This window comes from Alosa sapidissima, chromosome 19, assembly GCF_018492685.1.
Source record: "Alosa sapidissima isolate fAloSap1 chromosome 19, fAloSap1.pri, whole genome shotgun sequence".
Classification (NCBI taxonomy): domain Eukaryota; kingdom Metazoa; phylum Chordata; class Actinopteri; order Clupeiformes; family Clupeidae; genus Alosa; species Alosa sapidissima.
The window spans coordinates 14,768,827-14,792,415 of NC_055975.1; the positions used below are offsets into that span (position 1 = coordinate 14,768,827).

At 44.7% G+C, this 23,589-nt stretch overlaps 2 protein-coding genes across 17 annotated transcripts in view; both read left to right on the forward strand.

Moving 5' to 3' along the window:
• Positions 1-12,052, forward strand: part of syne1b (spectrin repeat containing, nuclear envelope 1b) — a 112,178-nt gene extending 100,126 nt beyond the window's left edge. For 12 of the 15 annotated variants that reach the window (XM_042073423.1, XM_042073421.1, XM_042073431.1 and 9 more), the window contains 14 exons: positions 57-239; positions 712-849; positions 1,104-1,295; positions 1,468-1,804; positions 2,345-2,413; positions 3,765-3,907; positions 4,036-4,162; positions 4,528-4,739; positions 5,222-5,446; positions 5,691-5,819; positions 6,046-6,258; positions 8,117-8,209; positions 9,044-9,102; positions 11,073-12,052. In XM_042073423.1, the coding sequence (XP_041929357.1) occupies positions 57-239; positions 712-849; positions 1,104-1,295; positions 1,468-1,804; positions 2,345-2,413; positions 3,765-3,907; positions 4,036-4,162; positions 4,528-4,739; positions 5,222-5,446; positions 5,691-5,819; positions 6,046-6,258; positions 8,117-8,209; positions 9,044-9,102; positions 11,073-11,322 (2,370 nt within the window). In that variant the 3' untranslated portion in view covers positions 11,323-12,052. The remainder of the gene's footprint in view (positions 1-56; positions 240-711; positions 850-1,103; positions 1,296-1,467; positions 1,805-2,344; positions 2,414-3,764; positions 3,908-4,035; positions 4,163-4,527; positions 4,740-5,221; positions 5,447-5,690; positions 5,820-6,045; positions 6,259-8,116; positions 8,210-9,043; positions 9,103-11,072) is intronic. The other 3 variants (XM_042073428.1, XM_042073436.1, XM_042073432.1) reach the window with 2 other exon arrangements.
• Positions 12,053-13,662: 1,610 nt separating this feature from the next.
• On the forward strand, positions 13,663-23,349 carry metap1 (methionyl aminopeptidase 1). Of its 2 annotated transcripts, XM_042073437.1 has the most exons (12): positions 13,663-13,918; positions 15,969-16,020; positions 16,212-16,303; positions 16,913-16,973; positions 18,834-18,857; positions 19,446-19,537; positions 19,643-19,726; positions 19,862-20,000; positions 20,524-20,655; positions 21,005-21,148; positions 21,456-21,521; positions 21,642-23,349. In XM_042073437.1, exons 1-12 carry the CDS (start codon positions 13,805-13,807, stop codon positions 21,806-21,808), a joined length of 1,167 nt encoding a protein of 388 aa, XP_041929371.1. In that variant the 5' UTR covers positions 13,663-13,804; the 3' UTR covers positions 21,809-23,349. The 2 variants fall into 2 exon arrangements, with proteins under 2 accessions (XP_041929371.1, XP_041929372.1); XM_042073438.1 differs by lacking the exon at positions 18,834-18,857 and having other exon boundaries at positions 13,674-13,918.
• Positions 23,350-23,589: the final 240 nt, after the last annotated feature.

Genomic DNA, 23,589 nt, shown 5'->3' on the forward strand with positions numbered 1-23,589 from the left:
CTGTATGTGTGTTATATGTTTGTGTGTGTGTGTGTGTGTGTGTGTGTGTGTGACAGGCCTTCCAGAGGTCGCTGCACGAGAGCCTGCCCCAGCTGGAGCTGGTGAACAAGCAGTACCGGCGTTTGGCCAGAGAGGGGCGCACTGATGCCGCTCAGCAGCTCAAGGAAATGGCGCATACAGCCAACCAGCGCTGGGACCAGCTGCAGCGCAGGGCAGGAGCCATTCTACGCAGACTCAAGGTGACCAGGACCAGTACATCACACACACACACACACACACACACACACACACAGACACACACTGCAGTAACAAACAATAGTACTGTTCATATTGGAGGTTTAGGTATGGTAATGGTATTGTCATATGGATTGTGCTTATATGTATGTAATTAATTTGCTTTAGTGTATTAGGTAGTATTTAGTGTACTCAAGAAAATATGTGCACAAGGACTTTAGTCTATAGTATTTAGTGTAATTTTAAGATTCGTTTTTTTTTAGCTCATGTTTGTGTGAATACATGTATATACAGTGTTGCTATCAGCTGTTAGCTGGTAAATGGTATTTGAGTCAGTGTTGTGATGTTGTGTCTGTGAGGCTGTGAGCTTCAGGCAGTCCCACCTGCTGTGTGTGGAATGTCATGCTGCGACTTGACATAGTTGCCTGATGCCTGCTGACGGCTGCTGAGCTCTCTCTTTTCTGTGTGGCCATGCAGCACTTTATCAGTCAGAGGGAAGAGTTTGAGACGTCCCGGGAGAGCATCCTGGTGTGGCTGACGGAGATGGACCTCCAGCTCACCAACATCGAGCACTTCTCCGAGTGTGATGTTCAGGCCAAGATCACACAGCTGAAGGTGAGTGTGTGTGCCTGTGTAAATAGGAGATAGAGAGAGAGAGAGAGAGAGAGAGAATGTATGTTTGTGTTTCTACTTTGACATGTTTTGAGTGGGGAGTGCTTGTGTCCATTATGCTAAGCTTCCTGGCCTATAGGAATGGTCTGTATGATGTGTATGCGTATGTGAATACACCAGCCTGTGTGTGGGTGTCCAGTTTTATCTGTCTCTGACTGTGTGTGTGTGTGTGTGTGTGTGTGTCCGCGTGTCCGCAGGCGTTCCAGCAGGAGATTGCTCTGAACTGGGGCCGTCTGGAGGTGGTACTGCAGCGGGGCGGGCAGCTGATGGAGAAGAGCGAGCCGCTGGACGCCACCGTCATCGAGGACGAGCTGGAGGAGCTGCAGCGCTACTGCCAGGAGGTGGTGTCCCGCGTGGACCGCTACTACAGCAAGCTGCAGCGCCTACCGGTAAACAGCACACACACATGCACCCACACACACACACAAACACACAAGTGTGCGTATGTATGTTTGTATGTGTGCATGCATATTTTATGTGTGTGTGTGTGTGTTTGAATCTTTGTGTGTGTGTGTGTGTGTCTGATCGCTCTTTCTGCTCTCTGTCCGGCACCCCTCACAGCTGCTGGAGGACCAGGACTCGGTGTGGGAGCGTGAGTTCGAGATGGAGGACGGCAGTGACCTGTGCAGCCTGCCGTGGAGCGAGCGGCTGGCCGACAGCCTGGCCTCGCCGCAACCCTCGTCTAGCCGCTCGGGCGCCTCGCCCGTGGTGCTGTTGCGAGGCGCCGAGCGTTCGGGCCGCGATACACCTGCCAGCGTCGACTCCATCCCACTGGAGTGGGACCACGACTACGACCTGAGCCGCGGCCTGGAGAGCGCCGGACGAACACTGGACTCGGGGCACGAGCAGTCGGCCGACGAGGGCGACTTCCTGCAGGGCGGCGCTGTGGGGCTAACAGGTGAGTCACTGTTGGAGAATTATAGACACATGTCTCAATGTCAGACAGGCAATACATGTAACCAAACAAACACATACGCTGTGTATGTACAATTATATATTATTACATACTAAATACAGTTACATATATGCAGTATGTATGTACATAATCAAGCACACACATAAGGTGTACACTCACAGTTATATACATGCACTGTTACGTAAGGGTGTTCATGCTCAAACATGTGCTATGACAGCTCGCACATCAATCACACACACTGAACATGTTCATGACAGTGTTTAGGCCTCCAGCTCAAGACCAGACGCAAAACTATAACTGGAAAGTCTAGTCCCACGTACTGTATGGATCATAAAGTTCAGTCATGCTCAGATTGATGCTTATTTTTCCTCCCTAAGCAGCCATTGGTGAAACCGGAGAAAGTAATACATTAAAAAAACAAAAATATCAGCTCCGACATTTGTGTGCATTGTGCCATTAGAACGCCAGAGCCTCTTTTTTCCTGTGTCTCTATGTACAGTGCAAACGTATGTTTCCTTGCAGATGTAGTGATTCCTGAGAGCCCTGAGGCGTATGTTAGTCTTACTGAGCAGATTCTCAGAGCATCTAAGGGTAGGCCACCACAAGCTGAGGCTACAGCATGCCATGCTGCGGGCTCACAACACCGTTCACCTCTCCACGCCAGTCCACTGTCCCTTACGCCTCTGCACGCTCTCTCTCTCTCGCTCTCTCTCTCTCTCTCTCAGATTGGCTAAACGTGCCTATGCATTGTAACAGAATTCATGCCTTGTAGCAGAATTCATTGAAGTGCTACGGAAAAAAAGTCAAGGCACTCAAATGATTTGTGAAGTAGAGGGTGCAGAGTTGCGTATTGACACGGTCTGTGTTTTGTAACTGCTAACCTCCTGACATTTTAGTTTCAGTCACCCGAATCTGACTTCTGTAATAACTCCAGTTTCTAACCCCGCTTGGTCGGCTCTTCTCTGTCTCTGATTTGCAGTGCCTGATTTCAGTCTGATGTGCTCGAAAATCAATCAAGCTTCATTTTTTTTTTTTTTTTTTTTTTACTCTGATCAGTTTCAGTTCACTTTCTAACTTCCTCAGTCTTCACTAGTTGATTGGTTTGATTTCCATTTGTTTAGTTGTTCTGGTCGAGTCCCACTGAATCTGTTCTGAGTCTCACTGGTCCAAACTTGTTCCTTGTCAGTGTGACTGGATTTAAATGTGATTGATTGGGTCTGATTGGGTTGTGTTTGTGTGTTTACATATGCAATTATACAAATTAATTGTGTTTAATGGTGATTCATGTGATCCATCAGATGAATTGGGAGCTTTAAAAGCTATTTCAGACATTTGCATTCTGAATTGACATGATGCTGTTGATTGATACTGAGTTTCCCAAATTGTCAATGTTTCACATGAATTCCATTACTCTGTACTAGGTTGGGTGTTATTGGTAAGATCATCCAGACTGATTGGTCGAGATTGATTGAGTGTGTTTGATTGACACTTTGTAGTAGACCTAGATTCATTTAGGAGTGTTTAGAGTGTTTTGAAGTGATTGTGAACAATTCACTGTCTCACCGATTGTGTCTAATGGATTTCCATTTGTTTGGTTTTGTGTGTGACTGGCTGGCTGGGTTTCAATGTTCTAATTGTCTGATGTTGAATCTGTTGCATTTGATTGGTTTGATCCTGATTGCATGATCACCACTCTTGCAGTGTTGTTCCCTTCACTTCCAGTGGTGCACTTGAGGAGTTCCTATGTAGCACTGGTGTTGAATCTGCAGCCACAGACACGGAACACAAACGTGATTGTGGTCATGCATGGACACCTAAATTGGTGTAGGGTTGTGTGTGTGTGCTGCAATGCAATGCAATGTGCTGCAGTATGTAACTGCAATGTAAAATAGACATAAGAGTGGCCCCTTCCTATTCCTTACATCACTTCCTGTTTGTGCAGGTGAGCTGGGCTCCCTGGAGACACACCTGCGGCAGCTGGACAGAGCTCTGGACTCCAGCCGCTTCCACCTGCAGCAGACGGAGAACATCATCCGTAGCCGCACGCCCACCGGCCCCGAGCTTGACACCTCATACATGGGCTATGTGAGTATCTGAAGACCTACCACCCCTGTGTGTGTGTGTGTGTGTGTGTGTGTGTGTGTGTGTGTGTGTGTGTGTGTGTGTGTGTGCGTCTATAGGGTGACATGACATTTGCCTGCTCATTTCTGCAGATGCGTTTGCTGGGCGAGTGTCGGGGCAGCATGGAGGCGTTGAAGCGCGTGGGCGTGGAACTGACCCAGGAGCAGGAGAAGATGTCCGGTCTGGGCAGCGCCAGCATAGCCGAATCGCAGACCTCAGGTCGGTTTACAATCACAACAGCACTATAACAGACAACATGTACTACGTCCTTTCACAAAAAAATACGTTCAGAACATTTTCCATTTCTGACACTCATTTTAATACTCATCTTCTGATTCTCATTTTGCTACTGCTTTTGCATGTAAATAACAGAATTATTTTCTAAAAATGTTGTGTGTGTGTGTGTATGAATATTTTGTGTGTGTGTGTGTATGCGTGTGTATGCATATTTTGTGTGTGTGTGTGTGTGCGCATATTTTGTGTGTGTGTGCGTGTGTGTGTGTGTGTGTGTGTGTGTGTGTGTCTATGCATATTGTGTGTGTGTGTGTATGTGTGTGTGTGTGTGTGCGTGCATGTGTGTACAGGTGTGATTGAGCGCTGGGAGCTGCTCCAGGCCCAGGCCATCAGTAAGGAGCGGCGCATGCAGCAGCGGCTGCAGCAATGGCAGCAGTTCAGCTCGGACCTGAGCAGCCTGGGGGCGTGGCTACAGGTGGCCGAGACCGAGCTGCAGCAGCAGAGACAGTTGGAGGCCAGCACAGACATCGACGCCATCCAACAGCGCATCAAAACCCTCAAGGTACACTGTTGATCTGTGTGTGTGTGAGTGTGTGTGTGTGTGTGTGTGTGTGAGTGTGTGAGAGAGGATACAAGCCACCCAAAACTAACTACATTTACATTGGCTTATTTAGCAGATGCTTTTAATCCACTGCAATTTACAAAAATGAGGAATAACATTCAAGCTGAGGATGAGAGCGTAGATGTTTTAAGTACTAGTGAAAGTGTAGTTGAAGGAGGAAGTGGTAAACTGAAAAACTTAACTTGTTAACGTTACACACTCTCTTTCCTATGGCCACTGTATTGCACTGTGCTAACAGCGAGAATGCTGCTGTGTTGATTAGTGCCAGGACTACATATTTGCAAATGGAGTTCACAATGCATGGCTGACGTGTTGAGACCTGTGTTGGCACTACAGTTTGCCAACCTATTTTAAATATTTATGCATCACAGAGTTACAAGTGTTTGAAATCAGTCTCCATTTTCTCACCTCTGTTCTTCCAGGATTTGCAGAAGGGCATTGACCAACGCAAGGCCATCGTTCTGTCTGTGAACCTGTGCAGCGCTGAGTTCCTGAAGCCGTCCGAGGCGGCCACTGCCCAGGAGGCAGAGCAGGGCGTGGAGGAGATTCGGGCTCGACTCAAGGACATGAATGACCGCTGGGACAGGCTGGGAGAGGGCCTGAGCGCGTGGCGCGATTCCCTGCAAGAGGCGCTTATGCAGTGCCAGGTATGTCTGTGTTTCTGTGTATGTGCATGTGTTTGTGTGTGTGCTGTGTGTTATGTCAGTGTGTTAACCTAATGTGCTGTAACTTATTATTGTACCTTTTGTGTACGTGTCTTTCCTAATATTTTGAAGTCTGTGAGTGTTTACTTCTTGCTGATGTCAAGCTCTAAAAAGGATTAAACTCAGATGGATGACTGTCCTTTTCTCATGTGAGTTTGTGTTTGTCATTCTCTACCTGTCTCCTCAGGACTTCCATGAGATGAGTCATGGACTGCTGCTGTGGCTGGAGAACATTGACCGCCGACGGAACCAGATGGTCCCCATCGACACGACCCTGGACAGAGACACGCTTCAGGAGCACCTCAAAACCCTCTCGGTAAAACACCAACATCCCAGATCATTCAGGCAGACAGACAGACGCACACTTTTTTAATCCCCGTTCTTTATGTCTTTGAGTGTCCTTATTTGTGTGTATTAAGTATAGAGTATAGAGTAAGTATGGTGGATGTTTGAGTGTGGGTGTTTAGGGTTTACACGTGCATGCATTTTTCTATTATTGTTGTACTGTGTTAATGAACTGGGTTCTGTGCGGTCCTCTTAAGCAAATCCGGCGCGAGCTGGTGGACTCGCAGCTGAAGGTGGCCTCCCTGCAGGACATGTCCCTGCAGCTGCTGGTCCACGCGGTGGGACAGGACTGCCTGGAGGCCAAGGAGAAGGTCCACGTCATCGGCAACCGGCTCAAGCTGCTCCTCAAGGAGGTGTCCCGCCACATCCGCGAGCTGGAGCGAAACTTGGACATCACCAGCAGTCAGCAGGTGCCTCTTCTCACCCTCTGATGGTTTTGTTTCTCCTCTTTCATCGTCCATTTCTCCCCTCTCTTTTGTTTTCGTCAGGCTTTGCCGCTATTAACCTCTTTAGGCCCAATCCCATTTCTCAGCCCTTCTCCTACCCCATGTCCCTCGAAACAGAGTGCCATGGCATAAGGGTGAGAATATTCCTCTTGGAAATGATTGTTTTAATGTTAAAATCCCTACAGTATTAATGCCAAATTTTGACATCAACGAGTCTCTCGGTGTGCTTGTGCTGTCATGTTTATCCGGTGTGCCCAGTGTATGCTGGGACATTTCTCTTACCCCTTCGTTTCAAGTGTGGTCCTGAAAAATCTTGTTGTCCTGAAAAAGGCTGTGGAGCCCTACCACTTATCCCTACCCCTCCATCCAAAAAATAATTGGGATACCCCTTCTTCTAACCTGAATGTGCAAAACGAAGGGGAAGGGGTAAGGGGTAGAAATGGGATTAGGCCTCAGAGTCTTCATCTTCATCTTCGATTGAGATATAAATCTACATTTGCCAGAAATAAGCTATATTTGTTTTGTAACTGAGTTCTTTCTCATCTATCTATAAATTGCAGACACGTCTGTCTGTCTGTTATTCTGTCTGTCTATCTCTCGAACCGTTTGTCTGAATGATTTCAAACTGGCAGGTGTCTTGAGTACGTCCAGTGTCAAGTTTGACGTTGTTTGGATAAGCTATGCAAAATATATTGTTAAATATATAAAAGAAGCACACATTGGCTTTCTCCGCTCTACTGTATCCACTCCCTCTCTCACATACCACTGTAGGCTCGCATATCTGTAGAACCGTTAGTTCGATTGATTTCAAACTTGACAGGTGTCTTGCTACAGGCACAAGTAAGTGCAGTGCCAAGTTTAACGTTATTTGGATAAGTAATGCAAAAGCTCATTAAATATTTCGGTAAAAGAAGCACACATTGGCTTTCTTTGCTGTAGTCACACCCCCATAGCACAGTGCAGGACTAGAGACAGAGGGGGTAAGCAGAGTTTTGGCAGCACTGAATCACGGGTCAAGATGTAAGATGTTCATCAACAATAAAGACTCCCTGCAGTTTGCTTGCATAAAATGATTTAGCGGATTTTGCAACAATACGCTATCAAACATGGGAAGCCAATGCAGTGGTTATTCAAAATGACGTAAAAATGATGTGCAATAAACTAGAACTTTGAATAGCCCATGCTACTTTGGACTTGAGACTTGAATAAACCACTGACAATTCTGACTGCAAGGTCCCAAATTGAAACGAGCGATAGGCTAATGGTCCTGAATTTAAGGATGTTTCAGAATGCCACAGAGCTAGACAACACCACATTGTAACAAATTTCATACGATGATGCATCATTCCACAAAATGGTTTGTCTTCTCTATCAGGAAGTTATTCAAGCTTAACAGTAAACAGCTTTAACAGTAAGCTTAACTTAACTCAAAACAGCTGTTAGGCTTATGTCATTTTGATCTGTAAAAATGTCACTTGCAGCCATGCCTAAATTCTGCCTACTGCACATTAATTATAGGGTAATATATTATGATATAATATTCAGTATTAATTGTTGAATGCTTCTCCCTATCATCCTGCTTCTCCCTATCATCCTGTTTTCCCCTATCATCCTATTGTTTAAAGCAGGCATACCTGCGGGTATGTAATTGGGCTATGGGTTTTCTACAAGAATGGCATGTTTGAACGGGCATTGCACTAGTAATTTAAATGAGCTTTTCAAGAGCTTTGCAAAGTGGGTTAAAGTTAGGTCTGTCTCTAAAACAGCCACCTGATTTCATCATTGTTTGTGCATTCATGTGCTCCTCATTTTTTTCTCATAGGACCTGTCCTCGTGGTCATCTACCGATGAGCTGGACACGTCTGGTTCCCAAAGTCCAGTCTCCGGGGCCAGCACACCCAGTCGCCGGCGATCGGTAATGTACACTCCTTCCGTTTTGTACTGCCCTCCTCCCCCCCCCCCCCCTTTCCCTCAAGAGCAGGAGAATTACAGCTGTCACCTGAGAGACCTGTAGGCCAGTCACCCGAATGTCCAAACCCTCAGTCCGTTTAGCTCAGTCACTCCCAGCTCCTGGAATGTCGCCAGAAACCCGAAGATACCTGTCTGCCACGCCACTGTGACCCTCACGCAGGTCCCCTCCTTTCCAGATGTCAAACTTTAACCCTGTCCTCCAGTGACCTTGACCTTGGGCTCCAGCATGTTCCCACCCCCCCACTGCTGAAGAGTGCAGATTGCTCCTGATCTCTTTAATTCCCTTGCTTCCAACCCAAGTGAATCAACCCCCATCCTACCACCCAACCTGCAGATCAGTGTATCTGTGCCCTTGTCCCTCTTTAACTCTCTCTAGTGTCTTTTAGACCCCTGTTAGAGAGTGGCCAATGGATACTGGCTTTCTGTCTGTCTCAAACACAATCTGTGATTGTGCCAACACTTAAGCATGAACCACCATATTACCATAGATTCCCTTGTCACCAATACAAAGACTAGCATGTGTATTGATGTACACTGAGGAACTAAACATGGCCCGATTGCAGCCAGCATGTAGTTGTCCATGTGTGTGTTGTGTTTTGCGAAGCCAGTCTCCTGCCCTCCTGTATAGCTCCCAGGCCTCAGTTCCATCTGCCTCTGGAGCTCTTCTCTCATCCCTCTCATTGGTTTTTGGGGGTTTCTCTCATCGGGTAGCTTTGTCTTGATTTGTCTGGACTGAAACATTCTTTCTTTCTTTTACCCCCCTGTTCATTGCAAACAGCCCCGGGGTAAAAGTAGCGGGGGCCAGGCCGGACCCCCAGAGAGCGGCCCGCCACACAGGTACCTGTCTCCTGGTTTCTAGAACCCCTAGAAGATCATGGAACCCGGGCCATGTTCTCAGCAGAAAACTTTCAGACCTGCAAAACCAGAACTACAGTAGAAACTCCAGCAGAACATCCATATGAGTTCTTTAGCTAATGCAGTATATTATGCCTAATTTTGCTGTGCTTGCACTGAAACTCACCTATAAACACTGCAAAGGAACAAAAACAGGTGAAAATATGCTACATGGTTCAGAGCAAGCATGGAATAGATTGATCTGAAGAATCAAAAAGGTGATATCTGCAATGAGCATCATGCCAGTGGCCTCCATGATCTTCTATAAATCTAGACCACTAAAGTAGGGCTCTAGCGTAGCTCCAGCCGGTGAACACAGACTCACAGACCAGCAGGAGCGCTACTCTTGAAGGGCTTCTTTCTCTCTCTCTCTCTCGCTGTCCCTCTCTCTGTCTCATTGTCCAACTGCTGCCCTGGACTGCAGCTTTGCCCAGTCCTCACTCTCAGCTTTCTCAGTGGCCGTCAAGCTCGCAGCTCAGGCTTCTTCACAAATCTTCAGTCAGCAGCACGCTAGGGAACGCCAGAGAAAGCCAAAAAGCGTCTGCAATGAACAATGTGTCGGTCGCATTCACTTTCTCTTCGTTTCACTACTCTGTCCTCTCTGTCTTGTCTGTGGCATCTTCTCTAACTGATTTACCCCACCCCATCTCTCCCCGTGCTCCAGCCATCTGCGCGCCCCCCCCCCCCCCCCCGGCATTTCTCACCCTCTTTAGGGGTGTCAAGGTTGTCTGCTGACCCTCAGAACACACTGGAGCTCACATACAGAAAGATGTCCTCAGAATGAGGATATACTTTCATTTTAAAACTCCTTTCTGTGTGTGTGTGTGTGTGTGTGTGTGTGTGTGTGTGTGTGTGTGCATATACTTGTGTGTGTTTGTTTATGTGGATGTTGTCATAATGGCTGGCCGAGATGGCATGATAGATAGTCACAATATTTCTCCTTTAGGTGATGTATTTCCATAAGGAAGACTGGCCTTGTTACTCAGTAGAGGGTAATGACTAACTCTGTCAGTCACCGGGTGGTAACGGGAGAAGAGGACTGGCTGTGTTATTGGATGGGAGAATGTGGCCACTTTTCTATAAGAGAAATGATTGTTTATGTGGATTGGCTGGTTGTTGTGCTGAGTCAGTGGAGTTCTCGGGGAAGCCACCCTGTGTGCTTTTGGAGAGTGAATGTCCTTCATGTGCCTCGTGTCCCCTGGAGCAACTGCTGCAAGCTTTGTTTCCCCTCTTGGACTCTGAGCATGAGCCTTGACCCTGGAGCTGCAGGAGAGGTCCTTGTCTTCTTTCTGCTACTGCAGCCTTGCATTTCCCCTCCAGCTAACTACTGAACAAACAACCAAAGTGTTGTGCTTTGTTAGTGTGACCAAAGAAACATATAACATGCAACATCTGTGGCCTTGTGATATCTCAGAAACAAAACATGAGTGTCACTGAATTGTGGTAGGTTCCTCTGTAGAACAGTGTTGTGTTAGACCAGTGTTAGGTTTTGTGTTTAGGTAGCTTTGTGTTAGAAACTGAGAAAATTCAAAACTGATGTGATAGAACTGTCTCCACAAATAAAGATAAAAAATAAAAAATCCTGTAAATATAGCATACAGTACTGTACATTAGTGTATATTAAGATAGTGACATAAGACTCATGAAAATGTGTTGCAGAGTTAGCAAAATGGCTAACACCCACAAACAAAACAAAACCGCAAAGCCTTGCTGGTGTGATCTTTCACTGGAATGCTTAAGAGCTGTTTAATGGCATGCATTTTCATTCTTGGACTAACTTTAACAACATAACAGACTCAGTACAGGAGCCCGTACAACAGAAACCGTAATTTCCTGTCAGGTGTACATGTGACAGGCCGTGAGGTGGATTGAAGCAAACCTGGTCTTGTCTTCTACTCTGCTCCCTTACTCAGGGTACTCAGCGCCGTTGGATCCGCTTCCTCCCGTTCTGAGGGGATTGTATCATCGTGGCGACGGGGCTCGATGGTCCAGCGCGTGTTGTGGACGGCGCTGCCCCTCCAGCTGCTTCTGTTGCTGCTGCTCCTGGCTCTGGCCTGCCTGGTGCCCTCCGGCGAGCACCACTACAGCTGCTCCCAGTCCAACAATTTTGCCCGCTCCTTCCACCCCATGCTCAGCTACACCAATGGGCCACCGCCCATCTGAGCTCCAGAAGGTAGCAAAGGAGGAAGAGAAAAGGGGGGGGGGGGAGTGAGAGTTTATGGAGATGCCACTACACTGTCAGTTCATAACAATAGTGAAGAAAGCCAACTGCCCTATGTATACCATGACTACCCACACTCTCCATCTTGTGTCAGTGTTCAGACTAATCTTTGGGGATGTGCTGAAGTGCACCTCTCTGAACTACTATGTGGGCCAAGTGGCTACAAGTGCTACATGAACATATCTTCCACTCTTCTGATGTATGCGAATGAGTGCAGTACTGGATATAGAGTGTAAATTGCTGCTGTTGAAGGTACAACACGGTTGCCATTCATGTCATAAGGCCTATGTTTTTCATGTCCTTTTTTTAATGGAAAGTATTGTCAGTTAAGTTCCACACAAAAAAACTATATTAAGCCTGTGGATCAGTTGAAAATATATGAATAACTAGTAAAATATTAAGAATTATATTGCAATTATTTTTTACATGTATTTTTTTGGCATGCTGTTATAATCTTTTATTTTAAAAATGTCATATACTTATACTGTCGGAACTTGTCATTGTGAAATGTTGATTTATGCTGTCAACTAACTTAATATCAGACTCGAGAACTGAATCATGAATATTATATGAATAACCACAGCCATTGTGGAAGATATATTTATGTATGTACAGTTTGCTAAGGCCTAACAACCTTTGCATTTTAAATACATAACAATATACATAACATGATATATGCTTTCTGTGTGTTTGTGAGATGACTATAAACTAAATTGCGCATTCTTGTCTGTGTGGGACAACACTGGTGCCGCTGTAGCCTACAGTATCACTCAAGCAATGTCCTGCCAAGGACTAACTCTGAGACACACACAACAACACTTAGATAACCAAATAGTACTAACTCAATGAAAGTATTGTGCAGATTTTTGAAATGAAGAATGAAATTAATATTGTTTTAAAGTTGTGCACTTAGGCCATGCTCCCATTGGGCCAATTGTTGTGTATCAATTTGATCATTTAGTCCTTGAGCGATGACTTGCTTTACCTCAAATGTCTTTACAAATAGTCTCAACATTTTGATATATTTCGGGCCAGTTATGTGCCTTTTATCATACCCATTGCCAGCCACAATTCTGTATAACTTTTTCTGATATTTTGCTTAAGGGCGTACTCACACTGTGCCATCCGTACGTTTGGACCCTAAAGTCCGGTTCGTTTGACCAGTGTGATTGCTCCGTACCGTAACTTACGGTACCGCATGGTATGCTTATCCGCCTGAGGAGGTGAACTCGGGCACGGTATGACTGGGCGAAGATTCTAAAGCACAGCAGCTTAACTGTGTGCCTGGGTACAGTTTGATAGTATGCACGCATTGCAGACCAAGAACGGGAGTGAACCGTACTTTGACACAGTACAAGCTAACCGTGCCGAGTACACCAAGACAGAAAAAGTACTTGGGGTTTGTCAGACATCACTGAAACATGATAGGCACATAAACAAAAATTAAGTTCTTTTTGACTTCAAAAACACTTCATGTGGGCTTGGTATATAAAATGTCTGGTTGAGGATCAGTAGTCCAATGCTGTGAGGCTGTTTCTACTCCAAAGGTAATAAGAAACTAAATAGTTCTCATAACCCACATGGCGTTGTAGAGTCCAGGAGGACTAGGTGATTTTAAATCAAAATCTGACTGTTTCTGTCAAGAATGGCTAGAATTGGTGATGGTTAAATAGACAGTAATCCCAAAGTACACTTCAAAATCCACTCCACTGGCTAAATGAACAGAACATTAAACTTTTCACTTTGGCAGATCAAAATTCTATTGAAAACTTGTGGGTTGAGCTCAAGTGGAGACCCAGGATTTCGGCATTGAGGAATGTCGACACTCATTTTGTGTTCATGTAAGACATCACAAGAGGAAACATTATGTTGGCAAAACTGGGTTGCACAAAATAAATAGCCTTTCTTTAGACAATAAGGGTGAAAATAATTCTGAAGTATAGGCCTTTTAATTGATATTCCAATGGGGGGAAAATACATGAAGCTGTGACTTTTGGACATCATTTGAGAAAATTCACAGTAGCCTACGTGTTTTTGTCATACTAGAAATAGAGAGGTAGGCTATGCCTGCAGGCCTTGATTGTAACTAGGCATGAATTCCAACCTGTTGGTTTCCCGAGTGAATTGACAGAAGCAATGACTTCACTTTTTATGAATAGAATAGACTGTTCTAGACTGCTGTTCCAATGACTAGATTCTAACTTGGCAAAATGGCATATTTCAAATGCAATGAGAGATTGAGAAATGTAAAATCTACATTCCCTTGTGAATGACGAGCACCAAACCAGTCCACCAACCCAATAGATGACAGTGGCGAGCTATAATTCGGTTACTTCACAACTTCGTAGATACCCGAAGAAAAACGAACTGCTGTGGTCACGGTGACCAAAATCTGTGGCCCACCCTCTGCATCTCTGCGACAGCATGGCGGCGTTGGAGACTCGGGAATGTGAGACAGAGGGTTGCAATAGCGAGGCAAAACTTCAGTGCCCAACATGCATTAAACTTGGAATCCAAGGTTCATATTTCTGTTCGCAGGTATGATTTTCCTGGGTTGTTTGGAAGTGTTTTGTAAAGGCATCCATTTTCAACGGCACACCCCGTCCGGAGACAGCGGCTTGTCAGCTAATGTTAATGTTAGCTCTGTGTTCTTGTAGCGTTGTGCATGTGTCACACGAGGAGTTGCCTGCTTGCATGGCCTGGTGTCAACTGGCCGGTCACTTGCAGCTCCTTGAGTTTAGTTAGCTATTAACTTGAGTAACGTTACAGTGGTAGCCTCAAGTCTCAGCCTTCTTAACCCAAAGCTACTTTTATGACATTTCTCACAACTTAACTTGGCTACCTTAGCTTATATTACCTAGCTAGCTGAGTTGGCTAATGTTAGCTTCAACCCTACGTTTCCCATTGGTTAGCTAGGATAACGTCTGCTAGCATTAGAAAATGCATCTGATGTCATTGTTTTCCACGAATTGTTTAATATTAGGGCAAATTCTGGTAGAATGAATGACTAGAACTAAATGTATCTAGCGAAACTTCAAGGTAGAGTTAGCTGAACGTTAATCAAGGCTTCGTACGTAACAAGTTGGTGTAACTGTTAACGTTACGTTAATCATGTTATTTATTAACGTCACCTTAAGTCACAACATTAAGGAAGCTACTACTGAGGCTTGTTAGGTGTATTTATCAGATGGGTAACTATACGACCTAATCTAACGTAATGCTATTGATGTAGCATTCTCCTAAACCATATTGCTGAATATCTGAGCTCGACAACGTTAGCCAGTTTGCTGTAAATGTGAAAATTCCACACGGATGGTCGGCATAACGTAACGTTAGCTGACGTTCAGATGTTGAGTCAGCATGATGTGTATCCGGGAAGCTAATTGCACACCATGAATAGTACACATGACAAGCGAATATTAATTTATATTTGGAAGGTTTTAAGACATGTCCCGTAAAACTTTTAGATCAACAGGCATCCGCTGGCTGTCTGACTTAATGGGTAATGAGGTTTTGTCATCTGGTCAGGTAGTCACACCCTACCCCAGCTCACTGTTACACTGGGCTTGATTTGAGTCATTGCCTCAGACCAGTAAGGCATTGATCATACTGTCCAAAACAAACAGTCTAATCAACCTCGTGTGTGGATCTGCTGTTATGACACAGCATGGCCATACATCCACTTTAAAGTTCAAAATATTGGCCAAATCTTATTTTGGTAGATGCTGATATTTGTCTAGTTTCAGTCTCAAGCTGAGAGGCAGTGGAACTGGACATAGTTCCTAAATTGCTCCTGTAGCTTTACTTCAAATCACTTGATAAAATTATTTGACTAAGTAGGTAAAGTAGGTAAGCTTTCCTTGTGTGGGTGAACATGTTGCAAAGGGACACTCATATCCTGCCTATTTAAAATGAGGAGGCCCATGGCAACCTCTCAGTGTTTAACAAGACATCTCTAGTAAGTAAGATATGCCAACATATCCTGAAACATGCAAACACAGCCTCAGGTCAGTGGTCAGTTATAGCCTCACCGAAACCATATAGGGTTGTCCAGTTCACTCACTGGTACTGTTCTATATATTTGGTGTCAGCTTACCCATCTGCATGAGACGGTGACAGATGACATACCACCTGATATCTACATATACTATGCCTTTGTAGGTTACACTCTAATTGGCTGGGGAGGCAGACCTGTTCTTTGCCATGTTTAAGTAGTAATGAGAAGACTTGACGCCAACAGTCTCTTGTGTGATTAGGTTCTACCTAGTGTAGATTAGGGTAGTGTTGTGTATAATACCTGTAGCCTAAGTCTGTCTGCTCAGGTGCTTTTAGAATCTGCTGTCTACTCTTAAAGACTGACTGGCATTTTGGTTGTCAACCAGTTGATTGTATTCAGAATATATCCTATATCATGTTATCATTTGCTTCTTGATAGATAGATAGATAGATAGATAGATACTTTATTGATCCCCAGGGGAAATTCAAGTTTTTTTTTTTTTTTAGATAGATAGATCTATTAGATAGATAGAACTATTAAAATAACTCTTAATAATAACTTAATAATAATCTAATAATGTTTGTCATACAGGAATGCTTCAAGGGTAGTTGGTCCACTCATAAATTGCTCCACAAAAAAGCAAGTAAGTTCTTTTTTTCATTGATTTGCACTGCATGTTTAACAAAACCCCTACAAGAGTTGTTCTCTCACACACAGAAGTAACAGTAGTCTACCTAAACAATTTCTTGCATGGCATTATGTGCCTTTTGTGCCATACGTATGGAGTAACTTGTGTCTGTGTGTGTGTGTCTGTGTGTGTGTGTGTCTGATCAGAGGACGTTGTGAACTGTGTGGAGCAGGACACCAATACCGACCCATGGCCAGGCTACCGATACACGGGCAAGCTCCGCCCTCACTATCCACTGGTGGGGCCCCTGCACTCCACCATTATCTCACATTATCAGTCACATTCATAACGTTGGCACTTATGTATAGACCCTTTCAAGAGAGTTCCATTATCAGCATCATAGTTGGCCCCACAAGACTTCCTTTTTAACATTCCATATGTTATCTTAATGCAGAGGAAGTAGTTGGGGGCCCAAATAGAACGTTCAAGCATTGTTTTTGTTTACCTTGTTGAAAGGGTCCATAATTCGCCTTATTCACACAACGGCCACTGTAAACCAAAACATGGCTATGGGGTACGCAAACCATTTCATTGTTGTGTTCTATGTGTTCGCCAGTAGGTGGCGACAACGCGTTAATGATAGTCAGTGTACCCCATATCCTCCTTTTGGTTTACACATGGCCGCCATGTGAATAAGGCGAATATTCTTATGTATGTATTACTGCAGGAGGGGCTGAAACACTAGAGATTTACTCTACTTATACACATATGATAAGGTGTAACAATAAATTAATCTCGAATGTCTGTCAACACAATGGCACATCAATACCATTGCTTAATTGTCTCTGTATTTATGCTTACTGATCTTTATGTTTATGTCTTTGTGCTATACTGGATGCTTTTTTAGACTCCCAAACGGCCTGTTCCTGGGAGCATCCAAAGACCTGACTATGCTGACCACCCCATGGGTAAATAAGCCTTACACTTACGCAGATATATGTGCACACACAGGCACAAGCATTAGATGTGGACACTCAGTGATTAATATTGCAGCAATGTGAGTGAAAATGTGTGTTTCTCATCTGGAGCAGCAGACAGTGGGAGTAAGTAACACATAGTGCCATAGAGATGTAGACTTGTAGTCAAAAGCTCAGCTGTATTGTAGAGATGCATAGAGAACTAGACAGAATTTGTGTCAGAGTTTGTTTGCTGAATTCTGTGTTTAGAATTGTAGAGTATAAGCGTGGGTTTTGGTGTGAATGATTGTTGTAGATGTAGAAACATAGGAGGAGCTGTGTGTGTGTGTATTTTGTGCGTGTTTTTGTGTGTGTGTTGCTCAGAGCATTTTTTTTTTTTTTTCATATATAAATGTCAGTTTTGTGAAGATAAAATGAAAGTGTACTATAAATGTATGTGTAAGGGGTCTGTAGGCAGAGCAAAATAATAATTCCAGCAAATTCAAAATGAATCATGATGGGAGCAAAAAAGGAGCATGTCGCAATGTCCAATGTCTTGTTCTTGAAGGTCGGAGGATCATAAGAGTTATGACCAAATTAACGTTATATGCACACATGAAATGAAGTTGTTTTTCTCCAGAGTGGAAAGTCCAAAAATTTCTAAAATTGCCCCAATTGGTCATAAAGGTTTGATGACCATGACGTGTCTGAAATGTATGTTCCTGAGCTTAACATATTTGCTGAAATCCTGAGACATGGACATGAATGGAACAGTGACTGCCTCTGGTCTGCATGAAGGCAGATTTGTAAACAACCAACCCCCCACCCCACCCACCCAAGAGCGATCTGGGTTCTAGGAAGTGGCTGGTCATGAAGCAAGAATTTTTAATAAGGGAGAATTTTCACTCTCACGACTTACGCGTTGTGAAGGGGGCACTCACAAGAGAGTCCAACATTTATTCTGTTTCCGATATATTCCACCATACTAATAAGAACAGCACTGGCGCCAAAATTTTAGGAACTTGACAGATTTTTAAAACTTTGATTTAGTGGTGCTGATGACATTCACTCATTGCTAGCCTGACCTTACATTAGCAGGAACTGCTAGAAGTCACCTTATCCTGTAGAATAAACGGAATGTAGAAGAAACGGGTGAAATGGAGCCAGTTTCTGTACAATGGAACTAATTGGAAGTGAACAGGTCCGTAGACTCTGATGATGCATCTTGCTCAGTCTGTCTACAATCTTTGTCCCTAGTGTTAGTGCAGTTGAGTCGTGGGAAATCGGTATTAGTTACACTAATATACGCATACATTTTAATTTCAGTTGGAGTTCAGCTTGTTTGTGCATACAATGGTTTGTTATGAATTATGTTTGTCTAACTGTCCAGGCATTTTCTCTACTGACACAGGTTGCATTCAGTTGAATCTATTTGTTTTCCCCGTCATGGGGAGATGCCGTGTTGGCCACGTAGGGCCATTAATCACGATGATGACTAAACTCTGTCTGTATCTGTTATGCTCCTGCCAATAAGTAGGAGCTTGCCACACCTGCATCCTAGTCCACCTGCTAGGAAGAGACATAAGACAGGCACACTGAGTGGGCAGGGCCTGGGTAGTCGCGGCAGTGTCGTAATAGTGTGTTTTTGTGTTGCTAGACTGTTGACTGGACGTCTGAGGGGATTGCTGTATAAAATACCGATTTACAATGACCGACTGCTTTATGGGGTGTAATGTGTTTTGAATAATGTGTGAAATAGGAGGTCTGTGTGTTAGACTGTATGCCTACCCTGTATGGGTCTTCGTATTGGAGAATGCGCGCGGGTGTGTGTGTCTGTGTTTGTTGCTCAAGTTCTTCTCTCGCTCACCGCAGCAGCAGAGGTGGGGCTTTTGGCAGGTACGAGGCCCCGCCGCTGTTCGTGTGAGTGGCCGTGTGTGTGTGTGTGTTTGTGTGTTTGTCCGTCTCCATATGAAAGTCCTATGTTTGGATTTGTGTGATTATCTTAATTAGCTGTAGGCCACCGTCTGTGTCTCAGTGTTGTGTAAGTGTGTGAGTGTTGGTGTCCACACCAGATCCAGGTTAATTAAACAAGGTGTGTTTAGCAAGTCTAAATTTGTGTGGTCTGGTTTTGGTGTACAGCGGTATGTGGAGTTTGTCTCTGTGGTTGTAGCATGGCTTTGTCGGATCTGCATGCCTCTTGTGTCCGGCAGCCCACTTGTTGTCATTGATGAGATGAGAGTGGATGGTTTGGAGTTGTATGGATGTACATGGATGAGAAGAATGGCCATCAGATGGTTCTTTGCATAAGTGAGAATATGTGTGTTATGTGATGCCTTTAGTATGCGTGTGAGAGACAGAGGTGTGTGTGTGTGTATATGCACACACACACATATATATATATACACACACACACACACACACACAGAAATGGATGTGTATTTCCTATCTGTGATTTTTGTATGTTAATTATGGCTGTGTGTGCAGGCATGTCTGAGTCGGAGCAATCCCTGAAAGGGACATCCCAGATAAAGATCTTGACGAACGATGAGATTGAAGGCATGCAAACAGTGTGTAAGGTAATGCTCTGGAACTGTACTCTCTGACCTCTATTGTCCTCCTCAATTGTTGTTATTCGCAGCTGGCTTCTTTGTTGGTAAATGTTTCTGGTCTCGACTTTGCAGTTAGCACGGGAAGTGTTGGACATCGCTGCCTTGATGGTCAAACCAGGGGTCACGACGGAGGAGATTGACCATGCTGTACACCTGGTAAAGAGTCTCAGCTTCCTCCCTCTCTGTCAGCCCCCCCCCCCCCCCCTCTCTCTCTTTTCCCATCCCACTTTCTCACTTCCATTCTGTACTCTACTGGGTGTTGTGCTGATGGGCATTCTCTGTTCTGCATAGGCCTGCACTGCACGCAACTGCTACCCATCTCCCTTGAACTACTACAACTTCCCCAAGTCCTGCTGCACCTCCGTCAATGAGGTCATCTGCCATGGCATCCCTGATCGCAGGGCACTACAGGAGGGTGACATACTCAACGGTACACAGACTTTCAAACACTATGAGATACCAGCTAAAGTTGTCATTATACTTCAGACGTGGCTTTTGCATTCAGCAACTCCAATCTTCACGCAGTTCTCAGTGTAACTGAAAGTCAGCAAAAGAAGGCGACGGTGTTGACAGGAAAACGTGTGTTATTGATAGACCAGTATCTGTAAATGATATATTGGTACATTAAACTCTTACCAAATCATTTCAAAAGTATAGCAATCTTGTAAACGAAGGTTTTAAATGCAGTTGTTTACTTAGCGATTGTATTTACTTGCCTGTGTTTTATGGACATTAAAAATGGGCTTCAATGGCCTTTTGGCCAGACGGACCTGCGGAGCAAATCCCAAATTTGCCGAAAGGTCGTATGGGTATTCCTAGGCTACTATTTTACCTTAAAGGTTGTTCTATCATTTCGATCACTAGTACAAGCTCCCAGTTCTGAAGTGTACTTTTGGTCTGTGCTGTGTCGGTGTGTACCCTCATACCCATTCTTTTGCTTACTATCTCCACAGTGGATATCACAGTCTTTCACAACGGTTACCATGGAGACCTCAACGAGACCTTTTTTGTGGGCGAGGTAGATGAGGGAGCCAAGCGTCTGGTGCAGACCACCTATGAGTGCCTCATGCAGGCCATCGATGCAGGTGCGTGCATTTGTTCAGTTCTGTGTGTGTTCATATTGCTGTTCCATCTAGTTCAGTAACGGCTGTGGGAGGAGTAGCACAGATCAGAGAAATGTCCACTAGCCTATGGACTATGATTTGTTGGACTCAATCTCATCCACATAATATTAATCATGCATTGTACCATGATTTTATGTGGAAAAATTGAAGAGGACTTGAGTGCAAACTTACATTAAAATGTCTTGAAATGTTATTGAAAGTGAAACTGAAAATTTGCGGATCTGCTCCAAAATGCTGATAGTTTTTTTCCATAAATCTGCTGACAATCTAAACACCTGTGTGTGTGTGTGTGTGTGTGTGCGCGCCACAGTGAAACCAGGTGTGCGCTACAGGGAGCTTGGAAACATTATCCAGAAGCACGCACAGGCAAGCGGTTTCTCTGTGGTCAGGAGCTACTGTGGCCATGGCATCCACAAGCTATTTCACACAGCACCCAACGTACCACACTATGCTAGTGAGTATATAGTGTATGAACGAGTGAGTTATTAGCCCACATAGAGATGAGGCAGAGGGAGTAGAGATGCATACAAGCCGTTTCTAGGCCAAGAAGGCCTTTCTTTTTTCTCATTAAAAATGTATGAATATGTGCCTTATATATAATATGTAACCAGGGAGTTTTTAGAAGTTAATCAATAGCTGGAGTGCATCTTTAAGTATATGAAGTCTATTCAACTGTACAGCAGACTGAATACATAGTGCTCTTCATGACTGCACAGAACCCTGTCGGTTTATATAATGGCTTTTCTGTTCTCTCTGTCCAGAGAATAAGGCAGTGGGTGTGATTAAGCCAGGCCACGTCTTCACCATTGAGCCCATGATCTGTGAAGGTGAGCTGCTGCACTCCCATTGGTGTACTTGTGGGGGGTAGAGAAATGGTAGTCCATCTGCAGCCTGGCTGCCCAGAGATGGTTCTTCACTGAGGTGTGTGTGTGTGTGTGCGTGCGCAGGTGGTTGGCAGGACGAGACCTGGCCAGACGGCTGGACCGCGGTGACCCGAGACGGGAAGCGCTCGGCTCAGTTCGAACACACACTCCTGGTGACCGAGACCGGCTGCGACATCCTCACGCGTCGCCTCGACGACAACGGCCGCGCCCACTTCCTGTCCTTCATGTAAAAGCGGTTTGAATCTGACCAGTCGCCACCCCCTTCGCCCAGCAACCCGACACCCCCCCCCCCCCCCCCCCCCCCAATCGGTCTGGCGGGCTGGCTCTGGTCCGGAGGAAAGGGATTGCGATGAATACGAGCTGGAGACGGAGAAGCTGAGATAATTGCTGAATGTTGTCACCTTGACGGCCATGTGACTTGAGTGTTAAATTTCTTGCTGCACGTCCGATTGGATGCTCTGGTACCCCCCCCCCCCCCCCCCCCCCAAACCAACCCAACCCAACCCAACCTCACACACCCTCCACCCCTCGAAACGACAGAAGGAGCAGGCGCTCTCTACCCCTATTCTGCGTCACGCCGTGCACCAAGACCCAGTCTGCTTAGGGCATTAATGAACCTGTCGCCGCGTAGAAAGCCACTGTGTAGAAAATCCATGAAATATTCACTGTATGAGGAAATCACAGGAGGCGTAGTGTTGGGTGTCTGTCATCCATCGTTATGTCTTCACTCCCCTCACAGGCCCTGAGGTACAGTGATGCCCATAGCAGACTGGTCAGATTAATTATGTGTGTCTATATGCACAGTCGTTTCGTGTGTTTGTGTGGAAGAGTTTTTGTGTCTGTGAGCAATCAGTGCCTGACTGTGTGTGAATGAGTGACACAATATGTCAGGATATTACTGTGAGCAGTTGCTGGCTTGTACTGTATATGGTGTGTGTTTTCTAGTGTGTGGTTGTGCGTGTGTGTGTGTTTGTGTGTACAAGGAGCGGGTAAAGGAGTTATAACTTTTTTAACTCTAAGTGGAGATCCTTCTCTGTCATTGTCAGTTCACCGTTTCTTAAAAGATCTGATTTAATTCCAAAGATCACTGGTCCTGTTTTATTCAAGAGTGCCTCACGTCACTGCATTCAACACGGACAATCCTCACACCACCCTCAACATTCTGTCATACAAAACTACACTCATCACCACCCATCATCACCTTCTTTTTATGCACTTAGACGAGCAGAGCAGTTCCAGAAGGTGCAGCCTTGTTCCTTGTTATGTTCTTGTTTTCCTGGCAAGCAAAACTGATTGCTTTTGACTCAGACATGTCTTTTGTGGAAGTTGGAGGCGTGTGTGTGTGCTCGTGTGTGTACAGAGGGGGTACGAGGAGGGGACTGAAAGGGAGTGTGCTGATGTCCAGAATACATATCTTGGATAAATGTGACCCTGTAATATGTTTTTGTTCTACATATTCATTTCCTGTGTAACTTGTTACACAATACGGTGATTCATGTGAACACACTCTCAGAAGACAGATGATCTACACATTTCTGTTGGTTTCAGAAATGAGCTGTAGGCAAGGAGCGCTAAGGCTGTGTCATGCTGTCGTTGGCTTTTCAGCCTAGAAAGTGACAGTTTCACTGGGGTTGGTATGCTACCATGATGAGCAAGCATGTCACAATTGAAGTAGTGCTTGGTGCTATGATTGTAATTTGAAAAGATAAAATAATTAAATTTATTTCAGTATTCTTTGTCAAGCTGAATTAAACTGTTCATCCTTGTGAAATGTGCATACTCTTATTTTTTTCTTGCATTGCATTCATCTGGTCTGTCTCAACATGGTCCCAAAGATTTTATTTTTTTTTATAATCTGGATGGAAAATAAACTCATGATAATAACTCAATAATACAAGTTTTAAAAGTCAAACTTTTTAGGCTCAATCTAGGCCTAGTAGGTCTAGTCTATTCAGCAAGATAGTTTGGCATGCACTTTCACAGGTGTGGTCAGATAATAAAGGTATGTAAC

What these genes read in the sequence shown, in the direction of transcription:
- metap1 (XM_042073437.1), top strand. Translation starts at nt 13,805, where the DNA reads ATGGCGGCGTTGGAGACTCGGGAATGTGAGACAGAGGGTTGCAATAGC. An exon ending in GTTCATATTTCTGTTCGCAG is followed by an intron (nt 13,919 to 15,968) that starts GTATGATTTTCC and finishes TTTGTCATACAG; the next exon opens with GAATGCTTCAAGGGTAGTTG. An exon ending in CTATGCTGACCACCCCATGG is followed by an intron (nt 16,974 to 18,833) that starts GTAAATAAGCCT and finishes CGCTCACCGCAG; the next exon opens with CAGCAGAGGTGGGGCTTTTG.